The sequence below is a fragment of the Tetrao urogallus genome (assembly GCF_951394365.1).
Source record: "Tetrao urogallus genome assembly, chromosome: 7".
Taxonomy (NCBI): Eukaryota; Metazoa; Chordata; class Aves; order Galliformes; family Phasianidae; genus Tetrao; species Tetrao urogallus.
The window spans coordinates 37,390,888-37,405,388 of record NC_136820.1 but is presented as its reverse complement, the minus strand read 5'-3'; the positions used below and the strand labels follow the sequence as shown (position 1 = coordinate 37,405,388).

Sequence of the window (14,501 nt, the reverse complement as noted above, 5' to 3'; positions counted from 1 at the left end):
CTGAAATAAAAATGTTATGCATCAAAAAAAAAAAAAAAAAAAAAAGAGCTCCATGGCATTCTGGCTATATGCTACATACATAAAGCTGATATAAATTTGTAGAACTCCTTATGTATAATTTAAGCATCTGTATTAGTCATATGTTGAAGGGTAGCTGCCAAGCTTGGATATACTCTTTATTGGAAACTGAAAAAGTGTTGGTAGCTAATGTGATAGTTTCATGGTGGAAAAGAAGAAAATAGTTAAGATTCTTGTTAGAAGGAAAGAGAGGATTGACTGGCTATATAAGCAGTTTTTAGTGTTTTAGTGCTGATTATCAATTTAACCAGAATCAAACTAAAGCTTTCACAGTAAAGAAGTGTGTGTGTGTGTGTGTGTGTGTGTGTGTGTATGTGTGTATATACACATCTTATATAACATTAAAAGCAATGTATCACTTTTTGAGGACTGTAATCTGGTGGTCACTGTAACTACATTGGTATCTCTCCTATGCTCTCTGAAGAGTGGAGAGAGTGCTAAATATTTTGGATTCCGTTAAGATCCTTGAAAACGTGGCACTTTTTGATTACTGTGGCTCTATTATTATTATTTTTTGTCAGGAGGCAGTAACAAGGCTTTTTCAATTAAACTTGTGCTAAAAATGATGCAGCTCTTTTTATTTCTGTCCAATGAACCTTTGTGTGTGGAAGCCACATAATTTTTATGCATTATTATATTGTTTAAAATGCTGTTTTCTGTAAGGGAAATAGTGGATTTCACTCATCTCTCTTTCAATTCTTTCAGTATGTTGAAAGCTTTTCTCTTTTGTTGTGAAGGAGATGTAATAGCTACTGATGGATATTAGTGATGGGGCTTCAAAAAGAAAAGCAGCAGCAGCAAATAGTAATTGCTAGAAGGATTTGTTTGTCAACCTTATGTAATAGCTGCATTTCTTCAGTGTCAGGTGTGCTGGTGGTAAACCAGAAGTGAGTAAACTTCCCACTGAAAGATCAAGGAAATAAGTGCTCTTCACAGTTCATGTGGGCAAGCTCTGTTTACAGTGCCATACCACTCCTTACAGCGTACAAGAGTGCTGTATGTACATTGCTGTAGTTCATCAGTATTGCACAGCTGTGTATACAGGGCTCAGCTGATAATAATGAGGAATGTTTGAAATGTAAATACTTTTAGTAGATTTCAGAAAAGCTCTCTAATTCTGCTATGGTAAAATAGAATGTCTTGGTGTTTTTTCTTCTTCTTGTTCAAGCTGTAAGTTCTTTGGGACTGGTAACAGAAGTTCAGAAGTATCTGTCCCTTGGCACTATTTCTGAAGAAGACATGGAATTAGAAAGTTCTATGAAACTGACTGGGAACAGAATTATTAGACTGGCTGGTGTCATTTGTGTTTCCCAATGTCTTCCTATACATAAAAGCCAGATCAGTTTCCAAAAAAAGCTGAAATATGTCCCACTACTGGCTGTGTGGTTTGTCCTATGCGTGCACCCATGATGTGGAGACAACTCCTGAAAACAAGAAAAAGTGTGATTCTGATGTCAGCACGTAACTCCAAGGCAGTCCTCATGCAACTCAGCATCTGTGTCTGAGTGAAAAAAAAACAACAGTCATTACACTTTCCAAAAAGGGGAAATTATCTCTGCCTTGAAAATTGCATAAACATGTCCCATCACTACTTCTTTCTCCTAGAAAAATCTGTCAGAAGAGACTCTAGGACAACTTACTATGTTAGGGCTTTTCTTAGCAGCATGTTCTAGACCTCTTCCTTCTTTCTCTTTCATTTCTGCTCTCGGCAACTTCTCTGACAGCGGAAAAGAGAACTGCAGTCAGAACTGGGAGTAAGGACTGAATGTGGCTTGACCAGTGCTGACCTAGCAATATGCTCTGTTTCCAGGATGCTAAAGGGACAACTTTTCTTATTATTGCACTCAGGAAAACCTGTGTGTTTCAGGAGGATTCAGTTGCCTCTAGCTAACCCTTGTAAGCTGAACATCTCGGCAGCCTTGCTCGGGATTTGCTCCTGGAAGGTTTTGAGGAGGATAGTGGTGGCTGGCCTCTCGTCTCCACACAGGCAGGAGCAGATAAGAACCGTGGTAGGGAAGCTTGTAGGAGAGATGGAAGGTTAAACTTCTTTCTTCAAGGAAATTCTAAGTTTGTGATGAGTCTGTGATACTCTGGTAGATCAGAAGTGCTTTGTAGGGAGGCTTAGAGTGCTTGCTTGGCTGTTCCCTGGCTGTTCCCTCCCACCATTAATAGCTGTCTCTTTTTCTTCTTTTTTGGAGGGATTGTCCTGTGTTTTTCAGATTGTGCGGAAGGTAGTCAGGCTTAAAAAAGAAAAGAAAAAAGAAAAAGAAATGGATAAAGTACAGTGGTGTTTTGAGTTAACGTGGGAGCTGCCACCTGGAGTTCTGCATAGTGGGGCATACCAGAGGGCAGCAGGGAACCACTCCTTGTGGTCGAAACACTTGTGGCTGTTGCTAACTGACTTCACCCACTGCAGGTCATCTCCTTTGCTGCTCAGCGTCATGGGGAAGGCATTGGTAACAAATCCCTCATCTTGTAGAGGACTTCAGCTCTAGTCTCATGCTCTCTCCAGTGGCAATCCCTAAATGTTTTCCAACATGCACGAAGGTTGTTGTGAACTCCATTTCTGAGCTGGGACCCAACCAAAAGCTATTAAGAAACATCCTTAGATGAGAAATCTGAGAATCAAGATAGAAAGCAGGCAGTTTTTTCAGATGTTAGTTGACACTGTGTAAATTAGAAGTATTCTTTCATTCTGATATTTCACAGGTTAGGTTGTTTCATTCTGATCATCATTTAATTAGGAATCGGGTAGGAAGATTTTCTAGCTGTAAACAGCCTTTCTAAAACAGTTAGCATTAACTAACATCCTTGCTGTGAATTTTATCAGAAGCAGCAGGTTAGTTCTGTTTTTTGAGCTGTGTTTTCTCACCTCAGGTGCCGTTGTTGTGGTACAGACTGGAAGCCTTGTGATGTTTGCAGCAAGGATGCTGTCCTGAGACTCGGGTCAGCTTGAATGTTGTCACATGAGCACTAAATATATATATATTTAAATTATTATTATTTCATAACTAGAAAAGAAGCTTTGTGATGGATTTGATGCTGTAGACTGTCCCCCAAATGTACATCAATTTTTTTCTTCTGCAGCCAATTGACTTAATGCTTTCTCTATACATTAAAAGCAAACAAAACTTACTAACAATTAGCTTTTTGTTTGCAAATCGTCTTCCTTGAGAAATTATGTTTTAAAGCTATGGGATGTATACTGTGACCCTGGTAGAAGTACTTGGCTATACCCAGCGTAATGGTAAAGTAGGAAGTAAAGATAGCTCTTATTCATGCTGTGTTCCTCCAAATAGGTTGAAGGGTTGATAATGGGTTAAATGCTTCTTAGTTGCTTTGGTTACTTGTTTTTTAGAAGCTAGACAGTGAAATTGATTTCTGTTTACTTACTAGGGTATGCTAAAGGAAAATACTGAATAGATTTAGTATAGAAAGCATCACTGGGAACATTTAAAAAGAGATTTTCTTCTGCGAATGTAAAAACTGAAGATGCTTGAGACTTTCCACAAGAATCAAGCTATGATCAAATTCTCCATAGACTTCTACCACTTTCAACAGGAACAAGTCTGCTGAAATCTGATCAGAATTTAAAACTACTGGAATTTTAAAATCCTTAGGCTGAGCAGTTCATAATAGGCATGAATAAAGAGATTTTGGTGCTTTTTGTTTGTTTCAGTTTTTCTGGTATTACGTTAGTTTATTTGTGGCAGGATGCTGTGTTTGCTTTAAATTGCGTAGGCTGTGAATCAAGTGATAGTGTGTTACATTCAGGAATTGCAAGTCTATGTATCTTGGAACCTTTTGTTATTAGTATTTTTCTTGAAGTTCATCATCATTGTTCCTTTTTTTTTCCAGAAGTTTGGTGTGAATCAGTCCAAGCCAGAATTTACAGTGGATCTCAAAGGGGCATTGATTGACTGGGCTTCAAAGGACAAATCCAGCAAAAAGAATGTCATTGAGGTAAATTATTTTACTTATATGCAAAACTCTAAGCATTCAAGCAATTTCAAAAATTGTCTCTAAAAACTTCAGGTTTTTTGCATTTCTTCTCTGTAAATCGTACACTTATGTACCTGCAGGAGATGTCCATTCTTAATATATTTGTACAGGATATGCTTTTCAATTTTAAGACAACTTACTTTGTGCTTTTACTGATTTTAGAGTAGCTATTTATCATCTGAAAGTTGTGCCGGCGTGAAGTTTAACTTCATGTAATTTAATTTTGGAGTTCTAGCATGTTTATCAGTTCTGATGACATCTGTTTTTGTTTCTTTAAAGCTAAAAACCCGCCAGGGTACTGAACTCTTAATTCAGTCTGATAATGACAGCTTCATTAATGAATGGTATAAAGTCCTTAACTACACCATCAACAATCAGGTAGGTATTTGAATCATGAAGGCTCTGATTTCAAGGTAGTATTTTTTAGCAAAATAATGTATGTAATTACTCCAAGTAGCTCATATACATCTTCATTTTGTCATTTTCTTGGGAATGGGCTGGGGATATGATGATTCCCAGTGATAAGAAATAAAATTAAGTTGTGCCAAGGAAAGAGCAGTGATCCACTGGATTAAGAACCAGGAGGTGTGGACTGATCTCCTCAGAAATGAGCTTTTTTTCTCTCAAGAAAAGAGAGGGGGAGTGAAAGGGAGGGCGACCAACAAAAGAATGCTTACTTCAGCATCTGCTATTGCTATTCCCTTCAGGCTAAATTAAAGTGTGAATCAAAAGCCTAGAGACCTAGTACTGCACAGGGAAAAATATACCTTATTTGGACCATCTGATAATTTGAAGCACTGAAAGTTTTGGGTACAAAAATGAATCAGATCTGAAACAAACGTAAGTTTGAAGAAAACCCTCTATTGTAATAGTAGCTGTGAATGTGAATGATGGCTGTGGCTTGCTCAGATCTGAAGCCCAAAGGAAGGCTACAGCTTAGATTCATGTCTCTCTCCTCCCTCAGGGAGCTGTTATGTCAGTATGTTATATAGAAGGAATATCTGTGAAGGATATCTGCTCTGTTTTTACACACACAAATTTTGACTTGGTCCATTTTACAAACCTAAATTCTAGGTGATATATTCAAATCTAGGAGATCTGAAACTTAACAATCCTGAAAAGCTTTGAGGAAGAGAATCCTGTTCACATGATGTCAGTGGCAGTTGGATCCTTGGCAGGGACATTAATTGAACGTTTGAGTATATTGACTGGTGACATTTTAAAAAGTCTATGTGAAGCTTTTGAAAAACAATAAGGAATGAGGGTTGTTTAAAGCTCACGTCTGCTGTGCAAGTTAAAGTGCAAATTAACTGGTGTTATGCACTGAGACCAAAGGAAGCTTTCTTCTTATTTCCTGATGGAATGCAACATAGGTGCGAGGCAGCAGACAATTTCTTCAGCATCTGCCCTCATACAGCAACATGATTTGCATTTCCATTTAACTGTGGGTTTTTTGTTCTTTTTGAGAATATGCTGAAAGAACATTAATCCACAGAGCAAGGCTTTTGGACCCTGGTATCGATACTCTGTTGGACTGAATTCAGTGTGTACTTTGACAGAGGTCTAATTCTCCAACTGGCAGTCTGTTTCTGTCACAGAAAACTTAAACTAGGGAGATTAAAAACAGGATAAATGCTGTAGAAATTGATTTTGACTTTATCAGTCAGGTGCTTCTGTTGCAGAACATATGAATGAAACAGCTGATGTCTACTGAATTTGGGAGGAAGAAAGAAGTTAATGTAGTTAAATTTTTGTCAGTATTGGGTCTTATGACCAAATGCTTCTCAAAGTTACTGCCAGCAAGAATGGTATCATCTCTGAAGATAATTTTGGCATCTAGAATTCTGGAAAGAATTAAGTGAAAGGGAAAATAGCAGTGTATTGTAGAGCAGTCTACATGAAATGTATTTTTAATGGTGTATTCTCTGAATTGGTAAACTTACCTTTATCTTCTTAAATGTAATAGGTAGTAGAATCTGATGAAGCATTAGAAGATGAGGTACCAGATTCTCCTGGGGTGGAAAAACAAGACAAAGAAAAAGAGAATAAAGACTCTAGGAAACTTCGTTGTGAGTAGAAAACTTTCCAATAATTGATTTTAGGAATGAAAAAAAAAAAAAAAATTACCTTGTCTTCACTCATGTGTAAACAGAAAAGAATTCAAGAGGACATTTTCCATTTGGTGCCAGTTTCTGACTTCTATCTGTTTTCCTAATCATACTTAAAAAGTAGGAGAAAACAGGCAGTAAAGAAATGATCTATTCTCAAGATATACTCACTTTTGTCCAATGTGTAGAAGTAATTGGATGTTTTTGTTTTCTCTGGCATAAATTGTTCTGCATAAGAATCTCTTTGCCCTTATTTGAAACATTATTTGGATAGTTTTACTTTTTTGTCCATGGTGCAGCACCTGTAAATATTTTCACTGTTAACTTACACTTCAGTTTCAGTAAGTTGCTAACCCTATATTGGAGCATTTACATAAATGAAACATTTTAATCTCACACTCGGAATTTGAAAGAAATTTCTTCTAGCCACAGGAATTTTTCTTTGCAAAGAAATATATTAATCAGGCAGTCTGTTTTGTCCTTTACTTCTGGGCTGCACGTAGATTGCAAGGAAGTATTTATTTAATTTAAAATGCTTGGTGAGAGCCAGGGCTAGTTCTGAAACACAGCTATATGTTTTAAATTGCATGTTTATTTTAAGTTACTATTTAGTTATTTTCACACACAGCACTTGGTGACAGGTTAGCCTCTTGGCAGTTTGGAAAATGGATGCTATGTACAAGAAATTAAAAAAAAACAAAAGGAAAACGTGAACGCAGTGTGAATTTGAATAGTTTATTTTCTTTTTTTTCTTCTGTGTTTCTCTGTATTTGTTGTCGAATTTCTTTTCCAAGGAACCAGTGTTAAAAAAAAGTTGTTCTTGTGAATATTCTTACTAACTGTATTTTTATTTCCAGCGGTGAAAATGCCTAGCAATATCGATGCCACAGATCAGAAAAAGACCAAAACGAAGCTCAAGAAGTTTCTCACACGACGACCTACATTACAGGCTGTCCGTGAAAAAGGCTACATTAAGGGTAAATGAACCTTTTTAACAAAGGAAATAATTTGAGAAACTGAATTTGATAATTCACGTGTAAAATAGGGTTCATGTTGTCTAGTTTTAGAGTAAAACATGAATGTGGCCTGCCTAACAAGTCTTGGATAGTGAAACTGGTGATTGTTTGTTGTTCTTCTGAGTCTTCTGAGCAATGCTGTTAGCTACTAAACTTTGTCAAGGATGTCCTTTTCATCCCATTATTGGCAAAACTGAAGTGGAAAATGAGAGCCCAGGAGCCCATATGGAGTCACAGCGCTTCTGAGCTAGAAAGTCCATTTGGTCTGCTGCTCTGAGCTGGGAATTTTGTATAGCCAAATAATCGTTTGTGCAAACAAGGGAAAGGAAGATTGTCCCTTTGTTACTGAGCTGAACACATGCTCGTGTTTTACAGGGGTGTTTTTAGTCTGGATGGAACCAGAGAAATATGTGCCATCTCATTAGAAGTGAAATGTTTAGGCAGAAAAAGGATGAGGCTAAAGGAATCTCAACTCCAACATCCTTTTTCCCTAACCTTTTTTTTATGTATACATTTTTTTGGAGTTTTTTTTTCCCACAAAGAATGAGTTTTATAGATATTCTTGAATCCAACTTATGAAATGATTGATAGCTTAATATATACTTCCATCTATCACATTTGTAAGAACTCTGAAAGAGAAAAGTTTTTGAACAGGTCTAAATTAATGTGATTGTGTAAATTTCTTCTTGGTAATTCCTGGTACTCACTGTAAAACTTAATTTATTTGTTTGTATGCTTTAGCAGGACTAATAGGTGGTGCTCTACTAGGGTCAAAATAGCAGATGGGTAGGCAAATATCAGACCAAATCTGACTGTGATTTGCCTAACTGCATACTTTAACAGATGTGCTTCTGTTGCATGTAGCATTTGATATATTTGTGTATCTGCAAATATAATTTAACTGTAAGTGATGAATTTTTTGTTTGAAGTAAGGAGGCATTTTTCCCAGACTTTGATGTTTTTGCCCTGCTTTACAGCTTAGAATTCATGTGAATTCTCAATGACGTAACTGCTGCCATGAGCAATAGTGAATGCTAAGCCAAGTTTAACTTGTACACGTGCATGCTGATGATTGGATTTTTAAATAAAGACACTAAGGAACAAAGAGTTTGTTTTTATTTAAAAGCATGATATAAACTTTAACAGTTGGATCTGTGCTGTACAGTTTTACATTTACTGTATGAATGAAAAATACAGAAGTTTATCTGAAGCCCAGTGTACTTTGTGGCTGCTATTAAGCTTAGTAAATGAAAGCTTGTCGAATGGAATATGAGTTGAAAAAATGAAAAATTTTTACAAAACACCCTTGAAACAGCATGCATCAAAGTGAGAAGTAGCTGTGCTAAACATTTTTTACATGGAAAAACAGAATTACAAAAGCTGCTTTAAAATGGGGGAAACAAGTAAGGTTCTCCTGTGTGGGGAAATTGTTACGGTCAGAAGCAGTTGCAGCAAATAATTTTGTTACCCATAATACCAGTATTTTCTTGTCCTATCTAATCTGCGTTGTTTTACCTGCTACAGCTGCTTGCTAGTCTGCCTTTCTGCTGCGTGGCCTTTTTCAACCCTTTGCTACTGATTCTGCTTATACAGCTGGCTGTGTGAGTAGGAGCAGCAGGAATGAGATGTTTTGGGGCGCTGGCCTTTATGCATACAGCTAATAATACCAATTTTCTTACTGTATAATTGGTTTGGTGTGCTGTTTGGATTTCCCAAAGCAGTTATCAAATGCAAATGTTACTAAACATGAAAAATGGGCTAGATGCTATGCATGGTTCAAATGCAAGAGCAGTTTCTCTCTTGCATAAGCTCTGAAATGAAATGTATTAAGTACTGCAAAGATGGTCACTTACATGCTGCCTTCAAAAGATAAAATAAAACTTTCTTCCTTTTGAGTCTGAGCTTTGCTTCTATATTTCAAGACCGTGTTTCAGCATCATGCATCTGAACTTGGGATGTCATCTGTTATTTGGGCATATGATGAAACCATATGAGTCTGGGGAACGTTTCAGTGCTACCATCTGATCTGAACAAGGAGAATTAACGTGTCCGTGCAACGCTAAGACTTTGCAACATGTTCTCTGCCAAAGCTGATTGTCATTTTTGCTCTATTTTATGACAGAGAACACTCCCACTGCCTTTTGTGTAATTTTGAGGGCAAGACGCACAGTATCTGAAAAGATGGACATTGTCCATGAGTACTTGTATTTGAACTGCAACCTTGCGGCCATGTTGCCTATGCGCAGTCACACATGCAGTCAGAGCTGTGCAAAGCTCTATCTTTTATGTAGTCGTTTCAGAGCTTAAATGTGTTAGAAATAAGCTCAATATTGAAATCTTTCTCTTAAATGAATATGTAATGCCGGATTAAACAGTAGGTGTAATGGAGAATAACGTTTCTCTCCCCAAATGCTTTCATTTGGGTTAAAATTTTTCTGTTCAGATTTTTTTTTTAATCAAAGATTATATATTTTGAACTCCAGAGAGGAATGAAGTACAACAGAACATTTGAATCCATTAAATTTTCACTGCAGTAATGACTGTATGATTCTTCTAAGTTTTCTTCTGATGGATTATAACGATTTCAGTACGAAAAGTTCCTCCCCCCTAGACTCATGTTTGGGTGACTGCTGACACTTGTTCTTTCTGGGAGCTGTTAAGGACTCTTTTCAGAACTTTACTCCCTTTCACTCTAATAATGCAACAATTGTATCCAGTACTTTTTGCTCTTTGTAGAGGTTTTAACCTGAACTAGTTCTGTCAGTAGAGTCCTGTTCCACTGTAAATCAGTCTCTTTACTTGGTTCCAGATCAAGTGTTTGGTTCCAATCTCACCAGCTTGTGTCAAAGAGAAAACAGCACGGTGCCAAAGTTCGTGAAGCTGTGCATTGAGCATGTTGAGGAACATGGTATGGTGAATTTTATGTTTGTCTTTAAACCCCTCTTGCTCATCACGCTGTCTAATTTTGAATGTTTTAATCCTTAATGTGCTGTTGATTTGTTAGAGAAAATAATCTGACATGTGTCTGTCGGTAATGAGTTTTTGAGAGTGGGAAGGTATCCAGTGGAATCCAGTGTGGGGAGAGGGAAGGAAGTCTTACAGCAGAGGAATTGATCTACTTCAGTATCTTTCACAATGAGGAGAATGCTGAACAGCTTTTTGGCAGTAAGGGTCTAAAGGAGGAGAAATTACAAGAAGTCATAGAAGAGCTTATCAACAAAGTTTTACTGCAGGAGAAGAGAGACTTTCAGAAGTTACGTGTGACTGTCTGATGGGAGCTGTCTGATACCAAGGACTTATCCAGTTTTTTTTTTGAAATTTCTTGGTTGTAATTCCTGACTTGTTTGTACTTTAGATTGGGCTTCTTGTTTGTCTCTTGCCATTGCTCAGATGGTCTGTTAATTTGAGAATATAATATTGAGATCAGGGTGTTTACGAGGGAATACCAGAAGTGAATTTTAAGTGAATTTTCCATGGGAACTTAGGACTTTTTGCAGCATATTGTCTTCTTTCTCAGTGCTGTTGCCTTGTGTCCTGGAAGGGAAAAAATAACCCTTTCCATTGTGATACTGTAGGTCAACAAAGTGAACAAACTGCCTTCTTGTTTGTAACAGCAGGCTTTATTCCATTTGAGGTCCACAGTTTGATATAGAGGGGCTATTTTTCCCTTTTTTTTTTTATTTTTAATTTTTTATATTTTAAAATAGCACTGCAGTGAAGATGGTGGTGAAGTTTTCCCTTTTTAAATACCTGAGGGGAAGCTGACAGAAATGAGCAGCTTTTTTTCCTACTTCAACTCTTTTTACTTCCAACACACATCAAAGCTATTCTTTTTGTAATGGAATGGCTAGTGGATTATGGGGAGAAGGGATATGTCAGATGGTGCTGGTAACTGTGCTGTATTGCATCAGACTACTCTATGAGCCACAGGGTCTGAAGGTATTCTGGCAACACTCACCCTCTCAGGGGCACTGACTCATGTGCTGTATTCAAGTGGCATTTCAATTTAATTCTTTACCTGCTAATCAATTCTGACTAATTGCAGTAGCATCCACAGAGACAGTTTTCTTCTTTCCCTGGCTGAGTGTTACAGTACTGTAAAAGCAAGGGCTACCCGTTTACTTCTAAAGGCTGTTGGGTAGTGAGTATGCAGGCACGTTGTTCCTTCGTGCAAACCTGGTCACTGGACAACTTCGAGATGCTCTTTTATGCCTGATTTGATATTTCTTAACCATAAATTAAAAAATGGAACATCCACAAAATACTCGGTTCTTGCATGTTGGACTCTGCATATATCCCTCCCTCCACCCACTACAAGCATTTTAAATGGCGTCTCCAGTCCTACTGGGAAAGCTTGAAGCCAGTACCTCATTTACTCCTATTCTTCTGCATAGGAAGCTTTGAAGATTACTTTGAGCTTGATAGTACAAAACCTTTTTCAGCAAACTAAACCTTCTCTGATGTGCCCTGCCCATCAAAAAATCTAGAGAAATGCTTATTGCCGAGCCAAGTGATCGTTAGCACAAGATTAACTGGGCAGCTTTAGGTTTTGATTTTACAGAATAGACCTGTGAGCAAGGAGCCTAGTGATTTCAGAACCTGTATGCATGAAAGATTAAAATTGGTTTATCCCTTTATTTTAGGATTAGATGTTGATGGCTTATACCGAGTTAGTGGTAATCTTGCAGTGATACAGAAGCTAAGATTTGCAGTCAATCATGGTAAGTCTTCATCAACTACATTACAGTAGCTTAGCTTTTCAGATTGCTTGAAGTTTGAAAGAACTCATGAGAAATGATTTCTTAATGTGTAACTGCAGCTTTTCTTGAGAAACGATGGCCATCCTTAAGGTTACTTCAAAATTGCAGAATTTAGTGTGTAAAAACACACACACACACACACACACACACACACACACACACACACACACACAGAAAAATGAAACCACCAAACCCTATCAAAATAAACAAAAAACCACCACCCTAACAGCCTGGAGGTTTGGTCTTACATGGAGACATCGCTAGAGCATTTTTCTGAAGAAAGGTGGTAATAGAATTCAAGAGGGAAAAAATGGCTAAAGAACCCCAAACTACATACCTTATGGAAAAACAGAATGCCAAGCTTCTACTAGTGTTAAACTTGTAAGTTAATGTTTTTTAGCAAGATTAGTGTGGGGATTGTTAGCTTGACAGTACTCTCATGTGTAAAACCTCTTTCTGTATCTGTGCTATAGTGTATGTAGTGTTCTGTATAGTGCTATAGTGGGAATCAATAGGTAGCCTGCGGGTGGGAAGATGAACAGTAGCTCACCTGAGCACTATGATTTGATCAGTCATTTCCTGATTAATCAGGTCTAAAAGTAAATTCTGTGTTACCTCCAGAGTTGAGATTCTTCTCTGGAAAGCCTCCTTGGTAGGACTGCATGTAGTGCAGTAGGCAGAGTTTGACTGCCTCTTTTCATACAGGCTCTGAAGAGAACCTGCTTCCAGGTTAGGGTGGAATTGCTGGATTGGGCTGGATTGTTGACAGTGTTTTAGCCCTTCTAAGAGCATGCAAGGTTGCTGTGATGCAGCCTTATGAGCATCTCACACAGAATTTGTTCTGGAAAGTACTCTTCAAGCCACCTATAAATGTAAAAGATTTCACACTGTTGCAGCTCTGTACCCAGCAGTGAAGAGGCTGAAGCAGGTTACCCATCTTCGATATTTTAAAAGCAATAAACGCAGGAGAGAAAAGGAATTAACGTTTTTAACTAGGCCTTTGTAGTTAAATTATTAACATTAATTATTCATTTTTCTCTCTCAGATGAGAAGCTGGACTTAAATGACAGTAAATGGGAAGATATACATGTCATCACAGGAGCTCTAAAGATGTTTTTCAGAGAACTGCCAGAGCCGCTGTTCACTTACAACCACTTCAATGACTTTGTCAATGCAATTAGTAAGTATGGAAAGCAGTTCTGTGCTTTTGATACAAGTTCTGCTCAATAGAAGCAATTTGGTTATTGTAGAGTGTTTTGGTTATGAATGTTCACAAGGCTTACCTGAAGTTCTCTCAGTAATATGCAGGCTGCCCAGGAGGTGGCAGCATGCTCTCTGATATCAGCCCCGCGAAATCAAAGCTTTTAGCCCCAGTCTGTTAATTTTTATCACGAAGTTTTGTACAGAATTACTGAGGTTTTGTTTCTACGCTTCTTCCTCCTGCAGAGCAAGAACCGAGACAGCGTGTCAATGCTGTTAAAGATCTAATCAAACAGTTGCCAAAACCAAATCAGGACACTATGCAAGTGCTCTTCAGACACCTGAAGAGGTAAGAATCAGAGGGAAAGGCTTTGTATTGCCGATACTCCCTTAAAGCTAAATAATCAAGTTAAGAAAAGGGAGGTGGCAGTGCCCACTGTGCTTTTCTTGCGTATATTGGACTTGATAAAAGGAATTTATCAGTCTGTATTTGTACAAGCTTGCAGAGCATCAGGAGGATGGTATGTGGCATAATTGTGATGCTTACTGTCTTATGTTAAAGAAATTGTGAGGATTTCAAAAATAGTATCACAGAACAAAACTTTTTTTGCAGAGGAGGGAATCGCAGCAGCTTTGTGCTAATTACAAGACTAGTAGTCATTAAATATCATGAATAGTCATTTGCTTTGGACTACTTTTCTGTCATCCCATTACTCTAGCACTGATACCTCTTCTTTGTGTTTATTTTTTTTCTCTTTCAGAGTTGTAGAAAATGGAGAAAAGAACCGAATGACCTATCAGAGCATAGCAATAGTTTTTGGTCCAACCTTATTAAAACCGGAGAAAGAGACTGGTAACATAGCAGTCCATACAGTGTACCAGAACCAGATTGTAGAATTAATTCTACTGGAATTGAATGCCATCTTTGGACGCTGACATTTTCATGGAGTGCAAACTGGAAGTGATGGGTTGGAAGCAGTATTCCATCAGGAGGAAAATCTCTCACTGTATATGATGTATTATGTTTGTGGACCAAGAAGCAACTTGATTTTTGCACTTTTGGGGGAGGGGAAAAACAGGAGAAGTGTTTTACCACTTTAATGCAAATTAGAGGCAACACTTTGCTTGTTTGGATTTCTTTGAAAAATTCATTGTAAAATAGCAAATTAAAAAGTTTATAGTTTGCCTTTTTTTTTTTTTTTACAGTAGCATTTGAAAATTACAGTATAGGTTCATACACTGGATTTGTTGGAGAGTAAAGCTCTAAATCTCAAACTGGATAATCTGGAATTTAACCTTAAAATATTCCCACTTGGTATGGAAAAGTTCTATGAAAA

The 14,501-nt window shown here is 37.6% G+C and overlaps 1 protein-coding gene across 3 annotated transcripts in view; it reads left to right on the top strand.

Annotated features, from left to right (window-relative positions):
• Positions 1 to 14,100, top strand: part of ARHGAP12 (Rho GTPase activating protein 12) — a gene marked incomplete at both ends in the record, with an annotated part of 61,719 nt that extends 47,619 nt beyond the window's left edge. For all 3 annotated transcript variants that reach the window (XM_079538459.1, XM_079538458.1, XM_079538457.1), the window contains 9 exons: positions 3,940 to 4,041; positions 4,360 to 4,458; positions 6,047 to 6,149; positions 7,046 to 7,165; positions 10,014 to 10,112; positions 11,848 to 11,925; positions 13,010 to 13,144; positions 13,411 to 13,513; positions 13,926 to 14,100. In XM_079538459.1, coding sequence (XP_079394585.1) covers positions 3,940 to 4,041; positions 4,360 to 4,458; positions 6,047 to 6,149; positions 7,046 to 7,165; positions 10,014 to 10,112; positions 11,848 to 11,925; positions 13,010 to 13,144; positions 13,411 to 13,513; positions 13,926 to 14,100 — 1,014 coding nt within the window. The remainder of the gene's footprint in view (positions 1 to 3,939; positions 4,042 to 4,359; positions 4,459 to 6,046; positions 6,150 to 7,045; positions 7,166 to 10,013; positions 10,113 to 11,847; positions 11,926 to 13,009; positions 13,145 to 13,410; positions 13,514 to 13,925) is intronic.
• Between the last annotated feature and the right edge of the window lie 401 nt (positions 14,101 to 14,501).